Below are 26,102 nucleotides of genomic sequence, written 5' to 3' on the forward strand. Positions count from 1 at the left end.
AATTATATTTCTATCAAATTAAAAAATATTTTAATAAAATTTCTCATAAATTAATTTGGCTATATGTCGATCCAATTTTTAATGGATTGAACGTAACCCACCAAAAGTTGAACAGGTTGAAGGGATTGTAGTTGATTTTGACGTCCCTGACTCGCAGGATCAGATTGTTTATCAAAAACATAGGTCTCCAAAGTGTATTTGTGGGCCTTATGTTGTGTTCGTGTGGGCTCTTTTTTAATATAAGACTATCTTTCAGTGTTATTGCTGCACTAGTGCTTTTCTCGCCATATTTTCCCCCCTCTAAAAAAAATAATGATAAAAAATCTACTCCATAATTTCCCTAATCACTCTCCAGTTCAAAATTCTAGGGTTTTCCCAAATTCAAATTCCTTGGCAAAATCCATTCTAATTTTCTTCAATTCTCCGATCGTCAACCCCACCGGCGGCAAATATTTCGTCGAGAATGTATTATCGAATTCCGTCCTGGAAATTCGAGCCATTTCGATGACTGCTATGAATTTCTCGCTAATTCCTCAAGGTATGATTTATTAAGCTTGTGGTTTGTTTCAATTTATAGGATTAATTTCGTATCCAGTTAAGGGTTGTAATTTTAGCAGTGTATATCCTCTACATTTTGTGTAGTTCTAGTGTGGGTTAGCGTTTTGTTTTTGCTTGGAGTGGGTGGGTGGGTTTGTGGACATGATTAAGCAGTTTTTGGGAAAGCTTCCTCGGAAGCCGTCAAAATCATCATCATCATCGTCATCTCCTAATGACTCGAGTCATAGTGAACTTTCACCATTCTCATCGGTGAACTCAAATTCCAACAGTTATGGTGTTACTGATAGTAGTAATAACTCAAAGGGCTCGGGAAATATGGGGAAAACGTCAAATTCAACAAGTTCCGGTATGTCTCAGCTCACTAGTAATGGGAATCATGTCCCGGTGAAGCCGAATCAAGGGAAAAAACCAGTTCGGGTTAATGGACAGGCGGGAACCTCTGTTACGAACTCTGTGTTATCTTATGAGGTTCTACCAAGTTTTCGAGATGTACCAAGCTCAGAAAAGCAAAATCTTTTGATTAGGAAGCTACAAATGTGTTGTGTGCTGTTTGATTTTGGTGACCCTACGAAGAATCTGAAGGAGAAGGATGTCAAGAGGCAGACATTGCTTGAATTGGTTGATTATGTTTCCGCTGTGAGTTCCAAGTTTAATGAAGTTACAATGCAAGAATTAACAAAAATGGTTGCTGCCAATTTGTTTAGGACATTACCCTCGTTTAATCATGACAACGGGCTACTGGATATGTTTGATCCAGAAGAGGATGAGCCCACGATGGAACCCTCGTGGCCTCACCTTCAGGTCGTTTATGAGCTCCTTTTGCGATTTGTGGCTTCATCGGAGACGGATGCTAAGCTTGCAAAAAGATATATTGACCACTCTTTTGTCTTGAGATTGCTTGAACTGTTTGATTCAGAGGACCAACGGGAGCGCGAGTACTTGAAAACAATCCTTCATCGTGTATATGGGAAGTTCATGGTGCATAGACCATTTATCAGGAAAGCCATAAATAATATATTTTACCGGTTTATCTTTGAGACTGAGAAGCACAACGGAATTGCAGAATTGCTGGAGATCTTGGGCAGTATAATCAATGGATTTGCTCTGCCTTTAAAGGAAGAGCACAAGCTTTTTCTTGTCCGTGCATTGATTCCCCTTCACAAACCTAAATGCGTAGCCATGTACCACCAACAACTCATGTATTGCATCACACAGTTTGTGGAGAAAGACTTCAAGTTGTCAGACACCGTGATCAGAGGACTTCTGAAGTACTGGCCAGTAACCAATAGTGGCAAGGAGGTCATGTTTCTTGGTGAGTTGGAGGAAGTTCTGGAAGCTACCCAAGCTGCAGAATTTCAACGTTGCATGGTCCCTTTGTTCCGTCAAATAGGTCATTGTCTCAACAGCTCTCATTTTCAGGTATCATATTCTGATTCTTTTGATTCCATCTTTTGCTAGCTCGAACTTCTTAGTTTATATTTGGTTGGTCCCTGTCTAACTTCCATCTTCTTGGCAATTTGAAGCTCAAACTCTCTTTCCGATTCGATGCTTCATTAGATAAGGACCTCTTTTGGGTTTCCCGTACTTTACAAATTCTCAGATTGGAGTTTGGATTTAATAAATATTTGGAGGAGAGGATGATAACTGATTTCATCAATTTTTTATTAGAATAAGCTGAACCAATAACAAGAACCAATAACAAATTTGCTACTGGATATTTAAATCGGTCTATGCAATGAACGGCATAACTTCAGTATCTGCATGGATGAAACTATAATTTCACTGTAGCTTAATTCTGAAAGATAACAACAACAAACCCAGTATAGTCCCATCATGTGGGGTCTGGGGAGGATAGAGTGTACGCAGACCTAATCCCTACCTTGAAAGGTAGGGCGGCTGTTTCGGAAAGACCCTCGGCTCAAGAGAGGAAAACAAGATACAAGGTCAGATAGGGAATTCTGAAAGATAATACATAAGAAATAATGAGGTATTCTATTTGGCGTACTGAACATATCTGGTTGCTGCGAAACATAAAAAGTTGAAATACTGGTATTGTAATTCGTGGTCTAATTAGACAACATCTTGCTTCGAACATAGGAGTTGCTAAGAGTAAAATTCGAGAAAAAGAGGCGATTGTATGGGAAATTTTTCTCTGGAAAAGATTTTGTTAGTACTTTCTTTTGACTGGCTGAAGATACATGTCACCATTCTTTTAGTTAATAATCATTTTCTTTTCCTTATGATTGGACAAGTGATATATCAATATATCATCAATCATATGAAAGACGAAGGACAGAAAGAGATGTTGACTTCAGTTTGATTAGATACACAACTGGAGTAGTTTCGACTTTAAACAATTAGCCTGAGTAATGTTAGTTACAGTTGTAAATCAGTTCGACATCCAATATAGCTCAAACCAATTTAGCAAATTGGTGGAGAAATATGTGGCTAGAAACAGAGAATAACCAGTCTACCTAGCAAGCTTTGTTTACTGAAGAGCCTATATTAAAAGATTTGTAGATTGCCCAAGTATAGTGGAAATGATCAGACTCACTTCAATCTCTCACAGCTTGCCTCAGCAGGTTGTCAGATTTTAGGGATCTCTTATGTACCAATAGACACAGACAGACACACACACAAAGATTATCAGGAGCTATTTGTGATGCTAAAGCTTCAATTATAGTTACTTTTTCCCGATAAGTATCAGCCGTATATCCATTAACCTTGGCATATTATATGTTGATGGATGGCTTCCTTAGACACTATATACATGTTTTTGTTTTTATTTTAACATTAGTTTTTCAGCAACAGGTAAGAAAGTCGATCAAGGATATTTCTCGGTTATGGCCCTTCACTGAAAGCAGATTTCTAGTTTTGTGTCCTTGTCATTCTCTGGTTACTGTATTGAGAACTTAAGCCACAAGTTCCTTTCTTGAGTTTCAGCTTGTATGTATTTTGACTTGTTTTCACCAAAGAAGTTTGATTAAAGCCACGTGGAGTGTTAAACTAGGAAACTTTTCACAGATCTTGGAGATGAGAAGCTGTGCAATTTTGGGCAGAAGCTAGAACAGTTTACTACTCCTGTACTATAGCTCTACTACTACTATTATTGCTACCACTTTGCTTAGAGTATTGTCATGATAGGTGTGAGAAATATAGGAGAAAAATATTATTGAATTGTGTCTCTACGTTATTACACAGAGACCCTATTTATAGACACTACAATACAATCATTTACCAAGTAGGATATTATTTACTATTTCTATTCCTATTAATATTCTTATTTCTATTCCTACTCGAAGTAGGATCATATATACTTATTCCTATTCTAACACTCCCCCTCAAGCTAGTGCGTACAAGTCATATGTCTCTAGCTTGTTACAAATGTAATTAATACGAGGACCAATGAGAGGCTTGGTGAGATATCTGCAAGTTGATCACCCGAATTCAAAAAATTGACAGTCAATCTCAATGTGCTTAGTAACAACAACAACAACAACAACAACCCAGTGAAATCCCACAACATGGGGTCTGGGGAGGGTAGAATGTACGCAGACCTTACTCCTACCAAGGTAGGACGACTGTTTTCCGGAGACCCTCGGCTCAGTAAAAGCATAAATGCATAAAAAATGTTAGATAAGAATAGAAAATTAAAAGCTTTATGAGAAAAACAACAAACAAATAACGAATAGATAACAAATAAATACAAATAAATAAATACAAATAACAAATAACGATTAAATAAATAATGAAAGCATCACAGGTAAAATTGAGTAATCAAAGCATAGAAAACAATAAATAATAACAGAAATAACAGAAATCAGAAGTCAAAGCGCAAGAGATCGTAATGCACTACTACGCCTATGAATAGAGAAGAATAACGAGACTATGAACTAGCCTTCTACCCTAATGTGGGTCCTCCACACCCTCCTATCTAAGGTCATGTCCTCCGTAAGCTGTAACTGCGCCATGTCCTGTCTAATCACCTCTCCCCAATACTTCTTCGGCCTACCCCTACCTCTTCTGTAACCATCCATGGCCAGCCTCTCACACCTCCGCACTGGGGCATCTGTGTCTCTCCTCTTCACATGTCCATACCATCTCAGTCGCATTTTCCGCATCTTGTCTTCCACCGAGGCCACTCCTACCTTGTCCCGAATAGCCTCATTTCTAATCCTGTCGCTCCTGGTGTGCCCACACATCCATCTCAGCATTCTCATCTCAACAACTTTTATCTTTTGAATGTGAGAAGTCTTAACTGGCCAACACTCCGCCCCATACAGCATAGCCGGTCTAACCACCACTTTGTAGAACTTGCCCTTAAGTTTTGGTGGCACATTCTTGTCACATAGCACTCCGGAAGCGAGCCTCCATTTCATCCACCCTACCCCAATACGATGTGTGACATCATCGTCAATCTCCCCGCTGCCTTGCATGATAGACCCAAGATACTTGCAACTACTTCTCTTTTGGATGGCCTGAGCACCAAGCCTAACTTCAACGTCAACCTCCTGAGGTGTCTCACTGAACTTGCACTCTAAGTACTCTGTCTTTGTCCTACTCAACTTAAACCCTTTAGACTCCAAGGTATGTCTCCAATCCTCCAGCTTAGCGTTAACTCCGCGGCGAGTCTCATCGATCAGGACTATGTCATCCGCGAAAAGCATACACCATGGCACCGCACCTTGAATTTGTCGCGTCAATCCATCTATCACCAAGGCAAATAAAAAAGGACTAAGAGCTGATCCTTGATGCAACCCCATCACCACTGGGAAGTGCTCTGAGTCCCCTCCTACTGTCCTTACCCTGGTTTTGGCTCCCTCGTACATGTCCTTGATCACCCTAATGTATGCCATAGGTACACCTTTAGCCTCCAAACATGTCCATAGTATTTCTCTTGGGACTTTGTCATAAGCCTTTTCTAGGTCGATGAATACCATATGCAAGTCCCTCTTCCTCTCCCTATGCTGCTCCATGAGTCTCCTCATAAGATGGATGGCTTCTGTAGTTGAGCGTCCCGGCATAAATCCAAACTGGTTCTCTGAAATAGACACGTCTCTCCTCACCCTCATCTCTACCACTCTTTCCCATAGTTTCATAGTATGGCTTAGTAGCTTAATACCTCTATAGTTGTTGCAACTCTGGATATCCCCTTTGTTTTTGTATAGAGGGATCATTATGCTCGACCTCCATTCTTCGGGCATCGTTGCCGTTTTAAAGATGACATTAAATAACCTAGTCAACCACTCCAAACCTACCGAGCTCGTGCTCTTCCAAAATTCCCCAGGAATCTCGTCAGGTCCGGTTGCTCTTCCCCAGCGCATCCTACGAACGACACTCTTAACCTCCTCGACCTTAATACTCCTGCAATACCCAAAATCGCAATGCCTCCCTGTATGTTCTAAATCTCCCAACACAAAGTCTCTGTCCCCTTCCTCATTCAAGAGTTTATGGAAATAGGACTGCCATCTCTGTTTAATGAGGGTCTCGTCTACCAATACTTTTCCATGCTCGTCCTTAATGCACTTCACTTGGTCCACATCGCGTGCCCTTCTCTCCCGCGCCCTGGCTAGCCTGAACAATTTTCTATCCCCACCTTTCTCTTCTAGTTCAGCATAAAGGCGTTCAAAAGCTATTGTTTTTGCCGTCGAAACCGCCGACTTCGCCTCCTTTCTCGCTATCTTATAAAGTTCCCTATTCGTCCACTTCTCCACCTCATCTGTGCTTTCTATCAACTTTGCGTACGCCATCTTCTTTGCTTCCACCTTTTCTTGCACTTCTCCATTCCACCACCAGTCTCCTCGATGTCGACTACGACTACCAATCGAGACTCCCAACACTTCCCTTGCCACAGTCCTAATACAACTAGCCGTCCTATCCCACATACTGGTCGCATCCCCATTACTATCCCAGGCCCCCATGGCCTTCAACTTCTCTCCCATCTCCAGGGCATTTGCAGTGGTCAAACTCCTCCATCTGATTAAATACTGTATTTGATGCATAATGCCAGTCAATCTCCATGTGCTTGGTCTTCTCATGAAATACTGGATATCGGTGCATAATGTCGATAAAACACAGAGTGATAAATTCTTGAATTACATAGTGACTTACATAATCGATATGCAAGGCTACCAAACTCCCCCTAAGCAACAAAATCAAGTGGTTGCTCCATATAGACTTCTTCCTATAGATCACAATGGAGAAAAACATTCTTAATGTCCAACTGATTAAAAAGCCTATGGAGAACGACAACTATAGATAGAAGAAGGCGGACATATGCTATTTTAACCACGAGGGAGAAAATATCACTGCAATCCAGCCCAAATATTTGTGTATACCTTCTACTTTTTTTTTGCAAAAGTAAATTTGAAATAGAAAGAAAACACTGCAGGAAAACTTAGATTTTTTGTAAACAATGCAATGGTCGCTGAAAAGTGCTCGAAATCTGGTATAAAATATGTGGAACATCTCGAAATCAAGAGATGAGTAGATCTTAAACAAGAAAGTCATCGTAAAACTGGCCGAATCATACTCATGCATCATTGTATTAGATTTGATTGCTGAAAGTGGTCACAATCTGAGAAATAAAATTATATGGGTAGGGTCGGAATGATGACACGACCCTATTAAGAAAGAGAATTATATGGGTAGGGTCGGAATGATGGCACGACCCTACTGAAAAATAGAAATTATATGGTTAGAGTCGGAATGATGGCACGACCCTACACAAATAAGAAAGTAGTCACCGGAAAGATGACATGGTGCTATGCAAATCAGATATGAAAAAGTAGTCACCGGAAGGATGGCACGGTGCCACACAAATAAAATATGAAAAAGTAGTCACCGAAATGATGCATGGTGCTACAAAAATCAGATATGAGAAAGTAGTCCAAAAAAATGCACGGTACGCAAATTAAATATGAAAAAGTAGTCACCGAAAAAATGCACGGTGCTACGCAAATTAGATATGAGAAAATAGTCACCAGAAAGATACAGAGTGAACTCGACTTTTGCTAACATAATTATTGGCCAGACGGGCGGCATATATGGGTAATAGCCGCCTGCCGGCAGTGGAAGCTCTTTGATTCTCTATGAAGATCGTAGAGGCTCTGATACCATATTAGAAATATAAGAGAAAAATATTATTGAATTGTGTCTCTACATTATTACATATAGACCCTATTTATAGACACTACAATACAATCATTTACCAAGTAGGATACTATTTACTATTTCTATTCCTATTAATATTCTTATTTCGATTCCTACTCTAAGTAGGATCATATATACTTATTCCTATTCTAACAATAGGAAATGTTAATTTTGGCATTTATAAAAGTGGTTAATTTGTTATGTTGGAGTAAAATAGAAAGCAGGTAAGGCTTTCAATTCAAAACGAACGAAAGAAGCAAAGCTGGTAAGATTAAATGAGACGGAGGGTGTATAACCTTTTGGAATAGAAGAGGAAGCTGATGAAGATACTTGCATGATAACTTCAAACACTAACTAGTAAAGGAAATGTAGAAGTATTGCTTGCCATGGGATGATGAGTCAAATTTATGTGGGAAAAGGGACAGTAAGTAGTATTTGATGTTTTCTCTTTATTCCCATAAAACTATTTCTTTTAGTGATTTATGAGTTCTATAGCAACAACATGCAGTCAGATTCCTATCTCCTTTGCGATTTGTGTGTTATCACTCCTTGGTTGAGTTTCCTCAGTGCCATTCTGATGTTCTCTAGTATTTAAGGTTGATAAGAGTGTCAATCGAAGTGGAACACCATTCCAGCTATAGAGGAAAAGGGAAGACCTTTATGTTCTTCTGGTTAACTTGAAAAGATATGCCAAAGAGAAAAGAAGTAAATGAATCAAGCCAAATCTTGTCAGTATGTGGAATCACTTGAATGAGTAAAATGGAAGCAATATTCTAAAACCTGGTTGGAACAGGTACCGAGGGTCTATCGTAAACAACCTCTCTACCTCTGAGGTAGGGGTAAGGTCTGCGCACACTCTATCCTTCCTAGACCCCATTTTGTTGGTGGGTATGTTGTTGTTGGTTGGAACAGGTTTCCTTGTGAATAGGCACTTCCATTCCCTTTTTATAGAATACCAAATAAAGGAATTGAACACAGTATCGCGATGCCAGTTTTACACTGTTTTCATTTATACTGTTTGACGGTGAGAACTGTTTTCTTGAATATCACTTAATGGGAGCAGGAAATGCATTGTCATAATGGAGGATTCATTACCTTGAAACACTTTAAAGTTGAGATGCAGAGCTTGGGGTGTAACCCCCTTGCCTCTTTGCCCCTTAGGTGGGTTATATGGACATAAAGAAATAGAAGAGCTCTTTGGCATGCCTTTTGCTTATACTTAGTTTTTGGGGCATCTATGAGATCCAATTGGTCTAGATTTGGGTGTTCTTCGTCGAAAATCTGATTTACCCGGAATTTTCCCCACTACATCAATAAAATTATACCTTATAGTAAAACCACTTGGAAGTTAAGATTTAAATAGCTTAGCTTGGGTATTGTGGCCTTCCCTATCTTTTTCCAGTGATCAATCTAAAGAATCTTATAAATTGTTATTCAATTGCTTTTGCCGCTATGTCTCATTCATATTTTGCTCATGGTCCATTTGTATTGTTCTACTAGGTGTCCTAATTCTTTTAACAATGCCATTTATCTGTTTTTCTGATTTGTCCGAAGTATGATTCTTAGTCTCATTCTTAATGGATTTTATCTCATAAGTTAATTGCTGGAGTCTGGAGGGACAATAACAAGCAGCATGCATTCTTTGTGAACAGAATGATATTTATGAAGTTCACCCCTGCAAAGTTACCTAATCTTACGTTGGAGAAACGTCCAAATACACACCGACTTCTTATTTGCAAGAAACCTCATAATACACCTTACCTATCTTTCCTGTTGGAAACGGATTGTCTACTTGTTATTTCTGGAATCATTATCTGCATTAAGTCTATTCTACTCTTGAATGTCTCCATTTTCCATAAACTGGCAGGTAGCTGAACGTGCTCTGTTCCTGTGGAATAACGATCACATAAGAAATCTAATAATTCAGAATCGTAAAGCGATTTTACCCTTAATTTTTCCACTCTTGGAGAAAAACACCCGTGGTCACTGGAACCAAGCTGTTCAAAGTCTGACGTTGAACGTAAGGAAGATCTTTTCAGATGCTGATCAAGAACTTTTTGATGAGTGTTTAGAGAAATTTCAAGAAGATGAGACAAAAAACAAGGAGACGCAGGAGAGGCGGGAGTTGACCTGGAAACGCTTAGAAGATGTAGCAGCGTCCAACTTTGTGAGTAATGAAGCTGTGCTCGTCTCTAGATTTGCTTCCTCTGTTGTCATTGCCAACAGCACCAATTAACGACAAATTTGGGTAGTTGAACCATAGATGTAGGCCCAAGAATTGTATTTTGTTACTTGGTGCCCATATCCATGGTGTGTTAAGCTTAGCAGCCTGATGAGGAAGGTGATAATGGTTTTTGTGGATACCAAGTTTCTCTTATATTTTTCTCCATTTATGCTTTTTTTTTTTTTGGGGGGGAGGGGGGGCGGTGAGAAGGGGGCAGGTGCTCGGCTCATTGCTTTTGTATTATAAAAAATGTTTAAGGTCTCAGATCTAGGGGCTCTTGGGATTTTTGATAAATATTTATTTGGTTATATTTATCAAAAAAAGAAATATTATTTTGGTGTTCTTATGCTCTTTTTGCAATTCAACAATTAGCATCTATGGTTTCTTCTCTGATTGTTGTGGGAACTTGTGAAGGCAATCAGTTACCCCCATCATCACTCATGCAAATATCAGTTTGGTGATTGGAATTTACATAATGATTTGACGTTTGTGGAATATACATTTGGGACCTCAATATGTCTGGACACAGAGAAATGGAAATATAATTCTTGAGATGCTTTAAAATTACACCACCAAGTCAAGCAAGCACTATTCAATCGGCAGATTCTATTCTTCTGGTACTACAAGAGTTGAATTGTATTCCAAGTTTCATGCATATGCTTGTCCATCTTATGTACAAACCAGTTCAGTATGCTTATGAGTTATGATATTTCCTGTGGCGTTGTTTAGGTGAAAAAGCTTCTTTGCTATTTTTGTTCCATTGTTGAGAGAAAAATCACAAGTCCCTAGTTTAGCTCGATGAAATTGCGCCCACTGGCAATTCTCTTTGGCTATGTCATCTACCACTGTCGTAGACTCGTAGAGTTTCAAATTCCACTGGCGAAATTCTATGTATGGGCTCTGATTGCACGAATAGCATTTTTTTCCCCTGATCATTCTTAAAATCGTCTCTGTTTAAACCAGTTTTGCAAATGCAACTGGTGCAACATTTTACAAATTATGAAAAAGACAATTGATGCAGGATTTTAGCAGCATCAGGGAGGTTATTGAGCATGAGCAGGTTGTGGCTTATCCTTGCTGTCCACAAGGCAGAAAAAATACAGCTTAATGATAAAAATCCATACGCAGTGCGCATTTACATTAAAAACAATCTCAAAGTAACTGATAAATGATATTAGTGTTGGTATTTTAACTGATAATTTGATACCAATACATTCTGACCAAATCTCCCAATGTAACAATGATGATGAAGAAACAGCTCGCAGTATCTTTTTATGTCTGAAAGACTTCCTAGCTGCTGGCAAAGACTTTTATCATCCAGAGAGGAGAAGATGGAAGGTTGTATTCAAGATCTATGTCGGAATTGACCAGTGCAAAGATAAATCATTCATACCACTACTGAATTGAATGTTATCTGGCCACCGTGCCATTTGGAAAGACTATGTTCTACCATTTGTATTACAAAGACAGCATAAGCTTATGAAACAGAGAATTAATAAGTGAACTGCACTAGAAGTCGGGAAATTTAGTATCTTTATGAGCCTAGTCGCAGGAAATTGATTCAATAGTCATCTCCATATGCTCGAAAGCTATATCGCTCTTGGTAGAAGTCATTGAAGTAGAGATCAGCTTCAAACCATTTTGGATACCGGACAAGGTCTCCTGCCACAAACCGCATAAATCTTTTGCTTCCTTCAGGTACCACCCTTACCTCACCTTCTTCAATGTAAACCAACTGGTCTACATGCCAATCCCAAGGTAACTTGCATTTGCCAGTTTTCCACATTGACCATCGTGGAACTCCAAGCTCCATTAGTCGATCTTTTGTCACATTTCTCTCTACTCTCACTTGATACAGCTCCTCCAGTGGTTTCTCTGTCATTGTTGCCCTAACTCCTCGACATTTCCTGGAGGATGCACAAATATTTCTTCGTTCTAGGCAGCTAGTGTTGGTGGATAAATGGCTAAAAGCAGGCATAGTTATGAGACTCGCCATATGACACCCTCTATATTTGTATTGCTATCACAAGAAAAATGAGCCAGCCTCACTACATAACGTTAGCAGGAGTTAGTTTAAAGCAAGTCAATTAAATACAAGCTATTATTGTTTGTTTCCTCCAACACAATGTCCAAGAGAAATGTAGGTATGTGGAATCACTCACACAACAGCACATAAATATTTTGCATGATATATGAATTATGATGCATCCCGTAGGAATCTCAATCAAATGTACTTTCACATCCACAATTTGATCTTCTTTAAAGTTTTCTTATTTGTGTTTAAGGTATTACCAACGAACAAATACCATCCATCTGGAACATTTTATAGCAAGTTCTGCAGCCATCTCAATTCTGTTTAGTCAAGCGCTATATAAACACACACACTAACTGCTTTTTGTCCAACCGTCATTGAATTCATAATAGTAAGTTGCCTTGACCCGATTTAACCAAAACAAACATCTCTTTTTTTCTTTTTCCTTTTCGATGGAGAAACTGGTCGTTCTCTTAGGTCCCAAAGGAAGACAAGAATTTATAGGCCATTCAAGACCAATTTAGCTGAGTAGCAACCAGATGGTATGAAACTGACCTATTGGGACTTGAAAAGCTAGTTTCATCATTGTGAATTACACACATCAAAGAAAATATGAAGTTTCAGGTTTCCAGCAGCAGTTCTGGCAACTGCAAACATGAAATAATTACCAAATTTTACAGTTGTTTCCAACAAAATTATCACTCCCTCTTATACTCCTACAATCTTTTCATTTTGGAAAACACCAAATTTTTTTATACTATTCATTTATCACATTTCAAATACTTCAATTTTTCATGTGATTCTATTAAATAAACTTTTATTCCTCCATTACCGCAAAAAATATAACACAACAATCAAATTAACATCTAAACTCTGTAGTTCAAAGTCAAGCACCTTCATACAAACTGAAGCGGAAGAAGGATTTTACTAGTTTCTTGTACAAAAGAGATATCATTCAAGCAGAAAAGAAGCAAGAAAAGAAACTGGTTCCCATCTATCCATGTTCTGAGCAAAAAGGAGAAAAATTGACAACCAATTCACTCAATAGAAACAAAATCTTAGAAGAATCAAGAATCAATAAATGGTGCATCTACCCTATAAAAAGAGGTTTAATAGAAATGTATAGTCTTACCCTTTTTCTTTTTAGATTTCTGGAAGCAAAAGTAAGATGAAGCAGCAGGGATTGGAAGACTGGCTCTAAAACCCTTGAAGAGCAAAGTGTTGAGGGTTTATCACAACTGTCCCTTTACCTTATCCAACCACACCATTATAGCAAAACAAAAAACGAAAAATGTTTTGCTCTGAATTTCTTATTTATATTTTTAGTATTTAATAAATAAATAAAAAAAATATTATTCACGAGCAAATGGGGTCAAATGGGGGTTCAGGGTGACCGGAGCCCGAGGTGGGACAGTCAAAGGGCTTGGAATTGAGTGGGGAGAAATTAATGAACTTGACATGTCATTTGTTAAATTTGTTTTTACTTCTCCATTTAGAAAAAATATTTTTCTCACTTCTTAAAATAAATTATTTTTCCAAGGAGAGTATTTTTTATAATATTTTAATCAAACAAACATGAAAAGGACTGAAAAATACCATACCAAACAAACCCTAAAAAGAAAAAAAAACAACAACTACTTATTTTGGCCTAAGATCCTATGACTTGCGACTTGCGAGGAAAGAAATAAAGGAGAATTGATCTTCTAAATTCATGAAAAAGAGAGTTTCAATATTTATTTCTTTTCTATGTTTTCTTTTTAATAACCTAAACCTAATTAAGGAAAGAAAATAATTTGTTTATACTGTATATTTTGGTAAGATATACATAAGTATACATAGAGAAACAAGCAGGTTCAGAGAATGTTAATTTTGATTTGTTTCAAGAAGAGTTTAATATTGACTCGGCCTTTTTCGTTCAAAGTTCAATTTAGCTTGACTCAATTGGTAAGACTCAATCAAGCTCAACTTGACCAAAGCTCAAGCTCAGATTGAATTGACTCATTTAATTATGTAGTATTCATTTTTAAAAGTAAATTCATTCCTTATGTTTAATATATTTATTTACTTATTATAAATTTGTTACCCTATGCTCTTTTGTTTGGTGTAAATAAAAATTTAATCACTTTGTAACTCAATTTATAGCTAGTGACTTCACCTTATCGACCAATTTAGTTCTCCTAATTCAAAGTGTCTAGTATCAATTTTATTTAGTAATATTTACTTTATAAATGATATTTAATGCAATTCAACATTCGACTAAAATTTCTAAATTGAACGACTAATTCACTTCTATTGCTATATATATATTTTTTCAAATCAATCAATCTATTATGAGTTTAATTTTTTCCTATTTATTGTTTAGTTAGAATAATCAATAACTTAAGATTTAATAATTACCATTTTCATAGTTTGTCCAGTCACTCGCATATAGCTTATTTAATTGCTCTTGAATTTAGTATATGAATAAATGAAAGCTTCCTAAAATTTTTGCCTTTTTATAAGAGAACAAATATAGAAGAGCAATTCTAGGCTTAGTTAAATTGTAGTAAAGCTTGGTTAGATCAATTCAATTGAACTAGACTTGATTCAACTCGACACCCAGATCTGTATATAATGGATGGAATTTCATTATATTTAAACGTATTATGGTAGTGAGTATAAAATAAAAATTAAATAATTTGAACATTGTTTAGAATATAAGTACCAGCTCTCGAGATACTTTTGAACTATAAGAAAAAAGAAAATATACATTAATTATGAGATAAATAAACATCACTTCTTTGTCATTCAAGTCAAAAAATAGTTTCGTTCTAAACTTCTTTCCCTTTCCATTTAACTTTTATTGTTTGTCTGGGTTTGTAAGTATGTGACCACTGGAAGTGGAAGTGTTTTTTGATGAGACTTTGTCAGATGATTTACAAGAAGGAACTAGATAGATTAGAGATAAAAAAAGAACAGAGCTATTTCGACAATTTCCATGTTTGTAGTTCGACAGGAAGAGGATCCAGGAAATTTATTCGAACCTAGTGCTTTCTAAATTTTCTATTCCAATCAATGGCCTCTTCCTAGGTGATACTGAGGAGGGCCGTACCTTTTTTTAAAATTTGTTTCTCTCTTTACTGTTCAAAGAACAAGTGTTTTTGTTAAGTGTATACATACTTTGTATGAGAAAGGAAGGTTTTTAGGCTCTTTCTCAGATAATGATGATATTCTTAGTGCATAAAGTTGATTCTTGCTTTAGAGTCGCTTTCTTTCTTGCTTTGTATGGAGGGTACGTGTATGCGATTGTAGTACATCTTCTTTATTGTTAGAGTTCTCCTTCTCTCATAATCTTTGTGGTGGGAAGTAAGTGTTGGGTTTAAGTGGAGTGTGAATGAGAAAGAATAAGAAAGAAGAATTGAAAAATGTGGGGAAACCAAATGAAGGAAAAATGAAAAGTCATTTCTCTCTCATTGGTAGATGAAAGAAAAAGTCTTGTCCTTATATTAGGAAAGATTTCCTTTGACTCATAAAGGGTTAAAGTAGAGGGTGCCCCCTCGTGCCGCCGTCGGTGCTCGCTCGGCTTCGGCTTTTGATATGATTAATTGATAATTTTTTAGACAATTTATTTATTAGTCTCATTAAGTGATTTCTTTTTTCTGAATATTAATTCAGTATTAATTCAGAATTATTGATTATTATTATTAATTAATTCACAGATTAATTTGAATTAATTTAATTCACAGAATTAACTAAATAACTGAATTAACTATTTAAATTTTGCGGAAATGTTTCGGAAAGGACCTGTTCCTTCCAAAAAGACATTCATTTTCAAAAAGACACTATGCCTATTCTAAACAGATGAGACTGTTCTGAACAGATATATTCGAACCCTTTGTTGGCTATTAATAGAGAGACCTCTTCTTAGTTTTGAATATCGAATTTTCTTCTCTTCTGCATATATTTTCTTACAAATAAAGTTGTGTCTTTGTGTGATTACGTTACTGCTTTCTGAGTTCACTGAAATTGAAGAAGTTTGAGGTGCCGCTACTTCTTTAATGTTCTATCCGCTTTATCCTGAGAGGAAATAATCCATAACCTTGGGTACAGGGAAGGGATTAAATTCCTTAAAGACACATAGTGAATTCTGTGGACTCGAATATTGTTTTACCCTTACATCTTTACTGTTTTTGGTTTACTAAATTTAATACAGACGACAACAGTAAGATGAGAGGAAGCTCACATCTGCGATATATACTTATACTACAGTTTGGAAACTCATATCTTCTCTAAGTCCTTCTTAATTGTTCCATTGGTTTAACTTTTCCATTTAACTTTTATTGTTTGTTTGGGTTTGTAAGTATGTGACCACTGGAAGTGGAAGTGCTATTTAATGAGACTTTATCAGATGATTGTATAAGAAGGAGCTAGATAAATTAGAGAGAAAAAAAGAACAAGTTATTTCAACGATTCCCATGTTTAATTTGTAGTTCAAAAGGAAGAGAATCCTAGGAAATTTATTCGTACCTAATGCTTTCTAAATTTTCTATTCCAATCGATGGCCTCTTCCTAGGTGATACTGAGAAGGGCCGGACCCTTTTTTTTTATTTGTTTGTCTCTTTACTGTTCAAAGAAGAAGTGGTTTTGTTAACTGTATACTCACTTTGTATGAGAAAGAAAGGTTTTTCAGCTCTTCCTCAGATAATGATGATATTCTTAGTGTGTGAAGTTGATTTTTGCTTGACTTGTGGGCTCACACAAGGCCAGGACTGCTTTCTTTCTTGCTTTGTATGGAGGGTATGTGTATGTAGTTGTAGTACATCTTCTTTATTGTTAAGAGTTTTCCTTCTCTTATAATCTGTGGCAGGAAGTAAGATGAGGGAAAACTCACATCTTCAATAAAGAATTATACTACAGTTTGGGAACTCATATCTTCTCGATCGCCTTCTTGATTATTGCATTGGTTTAGTCAATCCGACCGGTGCACTTGCTTTGGTTGTCCTTTGTTAGTCACAAATTGCAAATACTAATTTGTTAAGAATTAATCTAATTGAGGATATGGCATCATCATTCGCTGGAATTAAAATATCCGCGAGATCAGGGAAATATGAAGTGGAAGAAGGAGGAGGTGCTGTAGGAGGAAAATGAAAGTTCAAAAATGCCCTCTTAATTATCTTAAACCCTGTTTATGTTCTTATCTTTACTACTTTTATTTGTTCCTTCCATTTAATTATGTAGCTTCTAATGTCAATTGGACTAAACTCTGAAGTAGTATGTTTGCTCGAACTTTTTAAAAATATTGTGGGATGTGTGTCATGCATTATTAAAGGATTCGATAACATTTTTAGAGAGTCTAAGCAACACAACACCAAACCGCCCATGGTCACACATTTTTTCATGCCTTAGTAGAATGGCTCTTTTAAGTTATGTTTTGCCTTGACCTGGAAATTAGTTGTAACACCCCGAAATTTTTTTCGCAAATACTCGTACATTTTATCTTGTGTGTGTAGACTCGAATCGAAGGACTTGTAAATTTATATATGAGTTAAGATCAATTCCTAAGTATTTGAAGTGTGATAGATGTGTTTAGGGGTCATAAGGGATCTCCAACACCAAACTGAGTCCAAAGAATTCCAATCGATTAAATTTTTGGATGAGTTAGTATAAGGATCAACTTCAAATGAGCATATCTCCTAGAATATAATGAACTGGGTGGCCTATGACCTATCAAATTAAATTTATTTGAGTCTTCTTTTCAACGCCACCAAGATTGCATTTTTTGGAGCTCGGAGTCAAAAGTTATGACCATTTTACCGCAGATTATCACTGCAGAAATTTCAGGCAACTAGCCTCAGTAGTTTGGGTTCTGGCGCGACGCGCCAGCTATCGCGCCAGCAGGGTTTTTAACCCGTTTTCCAGATTTTCTTTGATGAAGAGCATTCCGAACTTTTCCCCACCCATCCCCCAAATATAACCCCAGTCATTTTGGGACAAAAAAATCAGTTCTTCATCACACCAAGAAGGGTTTTCTCCTCATTTTAGGCGTGGAAGACTTGGAGAGAAGAAATTAGAGAAGAAGAAGAGGAGTAGATTTGAAGCCATTCCTTCAAGTCTTGATTTCCTTTAATTTCCAAGTATGTAAGGCTAACCAAAATATGGATTGAGTTCTTCCATATGCCCATAGATGTGATGGATGAAAGTTGTGAAAGATTTGAACCTTCTATGGATGTTTCTTGAATTTTTGTATATAAATCCATATGTATTAATGATTTTCTTGAGTTGAGTTTGTTGAGATTATGGATTCATGTATTCATTCACATGAAACCAAGATGAGATTTTCTTTTTGATCATAATTTATCTTGAGGTTGAGATTGATGGTTTTTATGTATAATAAAAAACGCTATTGCTTTCAAAGTGAAATGAGGTATTGTTTTATATGAATTTGATGAAATTGAATATTGAGTAAAAATGAGAATTTTGGAGCAAGATGATTGATAATGATGTGAATGATGATGTTTGATGATGGTGTGAATGATGATGTGAATGGTGGTTATTTAACATATGTAGAATGATTGATGAAGGGGTATGTTGATGATGATGTTTGAGGTGAAATAGATTGGAGTCTAATGTGACTACATGATATGTGATTTGCATAATTTGATTTGATTGGATTCATATGAGTATAAATTATTATTTGAGAAGGAGTTTTAAATAAATAATTTGTGAACATTTTTGCATAAACTATTTATACACTATTTTGAGTTTAAAGGATGATTATTTTCATCTTTGATTTAGAAAGAGTTTAAGCATGATTTGAGTTTGAAAAGTCTCTTAATTATTATTTTGAGTATGAGTATTTGGAGTATAAACGAGTTGACAATTTTTACATTAACACATCTATTTTGAGATCGAGTTGAGGAATTAAAAACTATGTTTTAAATGCATTCATTGAGTTAAGATTGTAGCAAATTTAAAGAGAAGAGTTTGATGATTGAGATGAGTTGATTTGAAAGAAGGTCCAATGAGGCCAGATTTGATTGAGTTTTGAAAAGAGTACATGAGACTAATGAGTTGATTTGAAAGAGTCCAATGAGACTAAATAAGTATTTTGAGTATTTTACTCACTTGATGGATATGAGCATATTGAGTCTTGGGAGGAGTATTGAGCACCGAATTGGGTATGAGTATAGTCCATACTTGATTTCCATGAACTACGTAGCCAGCGTAGGAAGGGATTGTACCGTATCAGATGTTTCCCTATTTTATTGTCCTGAAATGATAGGACTTGATTGATTGATGGAATCATTATCGGTTGATTCGTTCATACCCTGGCAAAGTATGAACGGACGTGGCAACAACATCGGCTTGTTGTACTATCACTTGCTCATATGGTGATGGTTGTCGGTTAGAGAAACTCCCAAATTGAGTGGATTGTGCATGATATGATTGGTTTGATTGAGATTGTGATGATTGAGTTGGATTGTATAACATTGCTAAATTTTAAATTGCGTACCTATTGAATTGAGTCCTTTGACGTGATTGTTGAGTTGATTGTATATGATTGGATTGGATTAGATGATATGTGATTGGATTGGATTGAATGATTTGATTGAATTGTATTGTACATGATAGATTGGATTAGATGGTTTATGATTGCTCTCTATCTAAACTGTGTTCTTACTTTAGACTTATGACACCTTGATTGAGTCTCCCTTATCTTCCTGATTTGAGATATCTGAACTAACATTATTCTACCTTGAGGTATGTTTCATTCTGCCATATTACATACTCGTACATTCCATGTACTGACGTCCATTTGGACCTGCATCATTTCATAATGCAGAGACAGGTTTAAGAGATCGTCAATAGGAGCACCATTGAGGATCTATTCACACTCAGCTTATTGGTGAGTCCTCCCCTACATTCGGAGGACACCGCTTATGTTATTCTTGCGTTGAGTTTAGTCCTTTTCATTCTGATTTGAGGTAGCCATGAACATGTCATTGTCACCAATTAGATAGTAGTGATAGGGGCTTCATAGACTAGATAGTGATGTGTCGATTGAGTATTTTATTTCTTGAATTATTCTTGTCAAACTATTTAACGACATAGATTGAAGTTCAATTTGTTGGCCCATGACCTTTATTATTTGAGTTAGAGTGATGATTTGAGTTGCCCACTAAAGTATTTCTTATTTTAAACTTTCCGCTGATTGATTGATATAAATGGATGTGTGATTGGATCACGTGGTTCGCTTGAGGACCAGCAATGGTCTTCGAGTGCCGGCCACGTCTAGGGTACCCTCCCGGGGTGTGACATTAGTTTAGTGGACTTTATTTTGATTCCAAACAGATACAAAGAACCAATTAATATCATCTTATCATAACTGCAGTGTAGGTATCTTCTGCCCATAAAAAAAAGAAAAAGAATACCTAAGCAAATACAATTACTCTGAGGTTGGTGGTTTCTGGTGAAGTTGTTAGAATTTTATACACCCATGCTCCAAATTTGTGATTAGTACCAATCCAATTAATTCCTTGGAAGTGTGAATGTAATAGAAATAATATAATGGAAATAGCAAAATAGACAATTGAATTGAAATAACCGAGAAAAGAAAAAAAAGGATTAACAGTTCTTTTCATCACATTATTTTTGCCAGAAAGTATGAACAGTAATTGATCCCATAATTCCCAGTCCCTTACAACCATTACAAGAATCGTGGTCATCAATGAATCCCGGGTATCTCTGAGTGCATATGAGTTAAACTCTTTTAATTTTTTGAACAAGTAAAAATGGACGGAGGGACTACTATCTGTTATCAAAAGAATTGGACCTTTGATGCACCATTATGAAGGTAGCTATAATCTCCAGCCCCCAGGAGCAGGTAATAATAATGATATTATCAAATTAGTGTATTTTAAAAAAAAATATTAGTTGAAGTGTCTAACAAATGTGAGGGATCAGTCAATATGATCATGACATATTAACCTCATTGAATGAAAGAGATAGATTCTTAACAAATATATTTTCTTATGTAATAAAATAGATGAATAATAACAAACTAATGCAAGTTAGCTAAAGCAATGTGCCTATAAATTCTTTTTGATCCGTTTGAAGTTGATATGTGTAGCAACTCGAACAAAGAAACACAGCTCTTTCAAAAGTTGCAAAAAGAAGAAGTAATATAAATGGCTAAATTTGGCGATTTGGGTAATTTTCTACTGTTGTGTATTGTATTAGGAATGGCGGCTTCTAGCCATGGTCAGTTGCAGCTCAACTTCTATGCAAAGAGCTGTCCGCAAGCAGAGAAGATAATTCAAGATTATGTGCAAAAGCAAGTCCCAAATGCTCCGTCTCTTGCAGCTGCCTTGCTCAGGCTGCATTTCCATGATTGCTTTGTTAGGGTAAGTTTATACCTCATTTCATATGAAGAGTGCCATTCATGAAGTAATGTAGTTTCCTGATATACTTGATTGGATTTTTACAGGGTTGTGATGGTTCTGTACTCCTTAATTTCACTCCGAGCACGAAAAACCAGACTGAAAAAGTTGCTGTTCCTAATCAAACACTGAGAGGCTTCTCATTCATCGATGGTGTGAAGAAAGCAGTTGAAGCTGAATGCCCTGGAGTTGTCTCTTGTGCGGATATTGTTGCCTTGGTTGCTAGAGACTCTGTTGTAGTCACAGTAAGTACAAAACTTGAACCAACTTGTAAACTAGTTTCCGACTTGCTGACCATATTTGTCTAGTGTCTTGCTCAAACCAATAAAATGAGATGATGTCATAGTCAAAGCCTCTAATAGAAATCGGAATATCAAATTAAATGGAACATGTTCTCAATCTTTGTCTCCCCCTTTCTTCAGGGAGGACCTTACTGGAATGTTCCAACGGGTAGAAGAGATGGAAGAATATCAAACGCTTCGGAAGCCTTGGCCAACATCCCTCCTCCAACTAGTAACTTTTCCAGTCTCCAGACGTCTTTTGCCAGCAAGGGTCTTGACCTAAAGGACTTGGTCCTATTGTCTGGTAAGTTTTCATTAAAATACATTTGTGCTGATTTCTGCTTATGCTATATTGAAACTTACCATACATCTGCTATGAACAATTTTTTACCAGGTGCACATACCATTGGAGTCTCTCACTGCCCGTCGTTTTCATCACGTTTATACAATTTTACTGGAGTTTTGGGGAAAAAAGATCCATCTCTAGACAGCGAATATGCAGCTACTCTTAAGATGAAGAAATGCAAATCAATCAATGACAATACCACAATTGTCGAAATGGATCCTGGCAGTTCCAGTAAATTTGATCTTAGCTACTTTCAGCTTGTGCTCAAGAGAAAAGGGTTATTCCAATCTGATGCAGCCTTGACAACAAGTGCGACAACAAAGTCATTCATCAACCAGCTAGTACAAGGATCACCCAAACAATTCTATGCTGAATTTGGTGTAGCCATGGAGAAAATGGGAAAGATTGAAGTCAAGACCGGCTCTACTGGTGAGATTAGGAAGCACTGTGCAGCTGTGAATAGTTAAGAGCTGTCTTTTCCCATTATTCCCAACTTCCAATATTCGTGTGTTTGTGTTTTGTATGTAACCTTTGTGTGAGTGATTTGGGATGACATAAATCATTTCTTTTTGTAGTTATTCCGTCTTATTCTTGTATAATGATGGTTTTCTTGAAATAAAACTAAGATTCCAAGAGCTGCTATTCTAGAATTTGGAAAAACAGTTGTTCTCTGGTGGACGTTGGATCATTCTGATCCGAACCACGTTAAATATTATTGTTCTTCCTTGTTCTTTATATTTTCACGTTTCTAACACATTGGATATAATATATACTAGATTTATTTAATACACTTCCTGATTGAGAGTACAAATTACCTAGGCCATGTTTAATTTGTATGTAGCTAGCCTTTAGCCATTAGAATAAAACACTTCGTGCTTTGTGTTTGAGACTATTAAGCCATGGAATTTTTTTATCGTCAGCGTTTATTATTATTACACTATCTACTAAGACATGTTTTATTCTAGCAATTACAACCAATCAACTTTAGTGACGAATTTATTAATCTCCAATCTCCATAAAGAAAACTTCACTTGATAATACAGAATTTCGAACTTCCATACCCCGATTCTCAATTGGTATATTAGAATTTGCTATAGATAGCAGAGTTATGAAGAAGAAAGAAGTTATATTGATACAAAATCTCATAATGTTATGACAAATTTAAGTTGGGCCAGCTTGTGCCAAAGGCTATACGAAAATTTATAAGAGATGGAGAAACCTAACAATTGATGAGGGAGAGAGAAAGAAAATCTTGCTGGACTAGCACTTCACTTTCTTTCTATTCAATCTCATTTCGTTCTAGGATAAGTGATATGGTGGTCTTCTGACCAATTAACTTAGACACCAGACTGCTCGTGCCCGCCCATTTTTTTCTGTCATATAGAACGTCTCTCTAAGCAATGTTGTACCTTGACCAGATAGGAAAGGCTGTGACACAAAATGTACTTCTTAGTAATTGCTTCATGGATCCTATATGAAGAAGAAATCAATCAACGAAGGGGATTCTTAATTGTACAAATGATACTTAGAGCTTGGTAAGGCATAACAAGACTAACAGTAGTTCTTTATCTTTTAAGTTGTTTTGCCCGTTCAGTTACTCAAAATCTTTGGTCTTTATCCTCCGGAAACTAGTAGACTTCAAATTCATTCTCAACAGATACAATGAACCAGTTAATATATTCTTGTTGTAGTGTAGGAATCTTGTGCCCATAAAAAAAGGAAAAAACAAAATCAAAGCAAGTACATTAATGCGAAGTTGGTTGTTTCTAGTAAAGTTGTTTGATTAATACAGCTGCCTTCTAATTTTTTTTTTAAAATCCAAACTAATCTCTTAAGTCTTAATAGTCAGAAAAAGAAGAAAATGCAAAGCTTATCAGCTTGTATATATGGAAACTACCTTAGCAGGTGTAACCTATAATCAAAAGTACTTGACAGAAATACCTTATATCTTAAGTCTTTGAACAACTAATACCAAATACCTTATATCTTAAGTCTTAATTGACAGAAAAATAATAATAATAAAGAAATAGCCTCTGATGCAATTAGTTTAACCAGAAAATGCAAAAGTTATACCTTCCATGCACCATTATGAAGTTAATTATATCTCCAGGAGTAGGTAATAACCATGATATTTATCAAAGTTTTCGCAAAAGAAGACTAATTTATGTGTCTATTATTGTGAGAGGCCATTTTGTATGATCATGACATATAAACCTCATTGAATGAAAGAGACAGTCTATAACAAATCTAATTTCTTATGTAATAAAAAAGATGGAGAAAGACAAACTAATGCCAGTTAGCTATAGCAATGTGCCTATAAATTCTTTCTGATTTGTTTGGAGTAGATGTGTGTGTAGCAACTCGAACAAAGAAAGAGACCTCTTTCTTGTTGGGGGAGGAAGCACCACAACTAAAGTTTGATATGATGAAAATAATGAAAATAAATTGGACACGAGAATTTTACGTGGAAACCCTTCTAAATGATAGAAGGGAAAAAACCACGGGGTAGAAGGATCTCACTATTTTAATATGGAGTATACAGCTCTCAAATACAAGGATAAAACAACAATTAACACTTCTCTCTTGTAAAATGAACAACTACTAAAGAGGACACTCAAGACTACAATATTTATCTTGGTGTATAACTCTCTTTGTATTCTTACTCTCTCTTTCTGGGATGGGATAAATGAGGGCAAGAGGTCTTCTATTTATAGGAAACTAGAAACGCGTAAAATCCGCGTATTGAACCTCTCTTTTTGACTACGCGTTCAAAACACGTTTTGTTCCTTTTTTGACTACGCATTCAAAATGCGTTTTGTTCCTTTTTTGACTACGCGTTCAAAACGCGTTTTGTTGACTACGCGTTCAAAACGCGTTTTGACTATCTTGCATTCTCCCACTTGAAGATTTAATTGAGAATCAATTAAGTCTTCACACCATCCTTTCTACCCAATTACTGCAATGTTACGTTTCTGCTAGGCCAATAGAAGATCGACACCATATGAACTTGTTACTGTTGATCGGCTTCGTAAACATATCTGCCAGGTTGTCATTAGTGTGAATTTTCTGAATATCCACACTGCCTTCTTCCACCTTCTCACGAACAAAGTGATACTGAACTCGTATGTGCTTTGTCCTTGAATGAAATGCCGGATTCTTTGCGAGATGCAAAGCGCTCTGACTGTCACAAAATAGAGCAACCTTCTCTTGTTTGTGCCCGAGCTCCTCCAGTAACATCTACATCCATATTGCTTTTTTGCTAGCTTGTGTAGCTGCTACATATTCTGCTTCCGTCGTAGATGTTGCCATGATAGATTGCAGTTTTGAAACCCAGCTTACAGCTCCTCCAGCAAGAGTAAACACATAACCTGTGGTGGACTTGCTTTTATCAAGATCACCTGCATAATCTGAATCAACATAACCTTTAACAGTAAAGTCTGATCCTCCATAACACATTGTAACATCTGAGGTACCCTTGATGTATTTCAGGATCCTCTTAACAGTATTCCAATGCTCTCTACCAGGATTAGCCATGTATCGACTAACCACTCCCACTGCTTGTGCAATGTCAGGTCTTATACATACCATAGCGAACATTAAACTTCCCACTGCTGATGCATACGGTACTCAAGACATCTCCATCCTCTCTGCTTCATTGCTAGGACACATACTTGAGGATAACTTGAAATTAATAGGAAGTGGGGTAGAAATTGACTTACAGTCTTGCATCTTGAAGCGTCTCAAGATTTTCTTCAAGTAGTTCTTTTGAGAAAGACAAATCTTCCTATTATTTCTGTCTCGGTGAATTTGCATCCCTTGAATCTTATTTGCTGGTCCCAAGTCCTTCATTTCAAACTCCCTAGCCAACTGTGCCTTTAATTTTGTAAGACGATCTTTATTAGGGCCTGCTACTAACATGTCGTCAACATACAACAGCAAAATAACAAAATCTTCATCACCAAATCTCTTGTAATAAACACAAGGATCTGAACTATGTCTGTTGTATCCAAGGCTTATAATAAAGGAATCAAATCTTTTATACCAACATCTCGACGCCTGTTTGAGACCGTATAGAGATTTGTTCAACCTG

The 26,102-nt window shown here is 36.6% G+C and overlaps 3 protein-coding genes across 4 annotated transcripts; 2 read left to right on the top strand and 1 right to left on the bottom strand.

Moving 5' to 3' along the window:
• Positions 1-250: 250 nt before the first annotated feature.
• Positions 251-10,276, top strand: LOC129891923 (serine/threonine protein phosphatase 2A 59 kDa regulatory subunit B' gamma isoform-like). The gene is made up of 2 exons (XM_055967412.1): positions 251-1,977; positions 9,578-10,276. The coding sequence occupies exons 1-2, from the start codon at positions 700-702 to the stop codon at positions 9,944-9,946; spliced, it is 1,647 nt and encodes a 548-aa protein (XP_055823387.1). The 5' UTR covers positions 251-699; the 3' UTR covers positions 9,947-10,276.
• Positions 10,277-11,074: 798 nt separating this feature from the next.
• LOC129891924 (uncharacterized) lies at positions 11,075-13,245 on the bottom strand. Of its 2 annotated transcripts, XM_055967414.1 has the most exons (3): positions 13,099-13,243; positions 12,895-12,971; positions 11,075-11,982 (listed from the first exon to the last, which is right to left on the bottom strand). In XM_055967414.1, exon 3 carries the CDS (start codon positions 11,928-11,930, stop codon positions 11,496-11,498), a length of 435 nt encoding a protein of 144 aa, XP_055823389.1. In that variant the 5' UTR covers positions 11,931-11,982; positions 12,895-12,971; positions 13,099-13,243; the 3' UTR covers positions 11,075-11,495. The 2 variants fall into 2 exon arrangements, with proteins under 2 accessions (XP_055823389.1, XP_055823388.1); XM_055967413.1 differs by lacking the exon at positions 12,895-12,971 and having other exon boundaries at positions 13,099-13,245.
• Positions 13,246-21,049: 7,804 nt separating this feature from the next.
• LOC129892167 (peroxidase 3-like) lies at positions 21,050-22,625 on the top strand. The gene is made up of 4 exons (XM_055967724.1): positions 21,050-21,349; positions 21,433-21,630; positions 21,808-21,970; positions 22,061-22,625. The coding sequence occupies exons 1-4, from the start codon at positions 21,134-21,136 to the stop codon at positions 22,477-22,479; spliced, it is 996 nt and encodes a 331-aa protein (XP_055823699.1). The 5' UTR covers positions 21,050-21,133; the 3' UTR covers positions 22,480-22,625.
• Positions 22,626-26,102: the final 3,477 nt, after the last annotated feature.

Source organism: Solanum dulcamara, chromosome 6 (assembly GCF_947179165.1).
Source record: "Solanum dulcamara chromosome 6, daSolDulc1.2, whole genome shotgun sequence".
NCBI classification, from domain to species: Eukaryota; Viridiplantae; Streptophyta; class Magnoliopsida; order Solanales; family Solanaceae; genus Solanum; species Solanum dulcamara.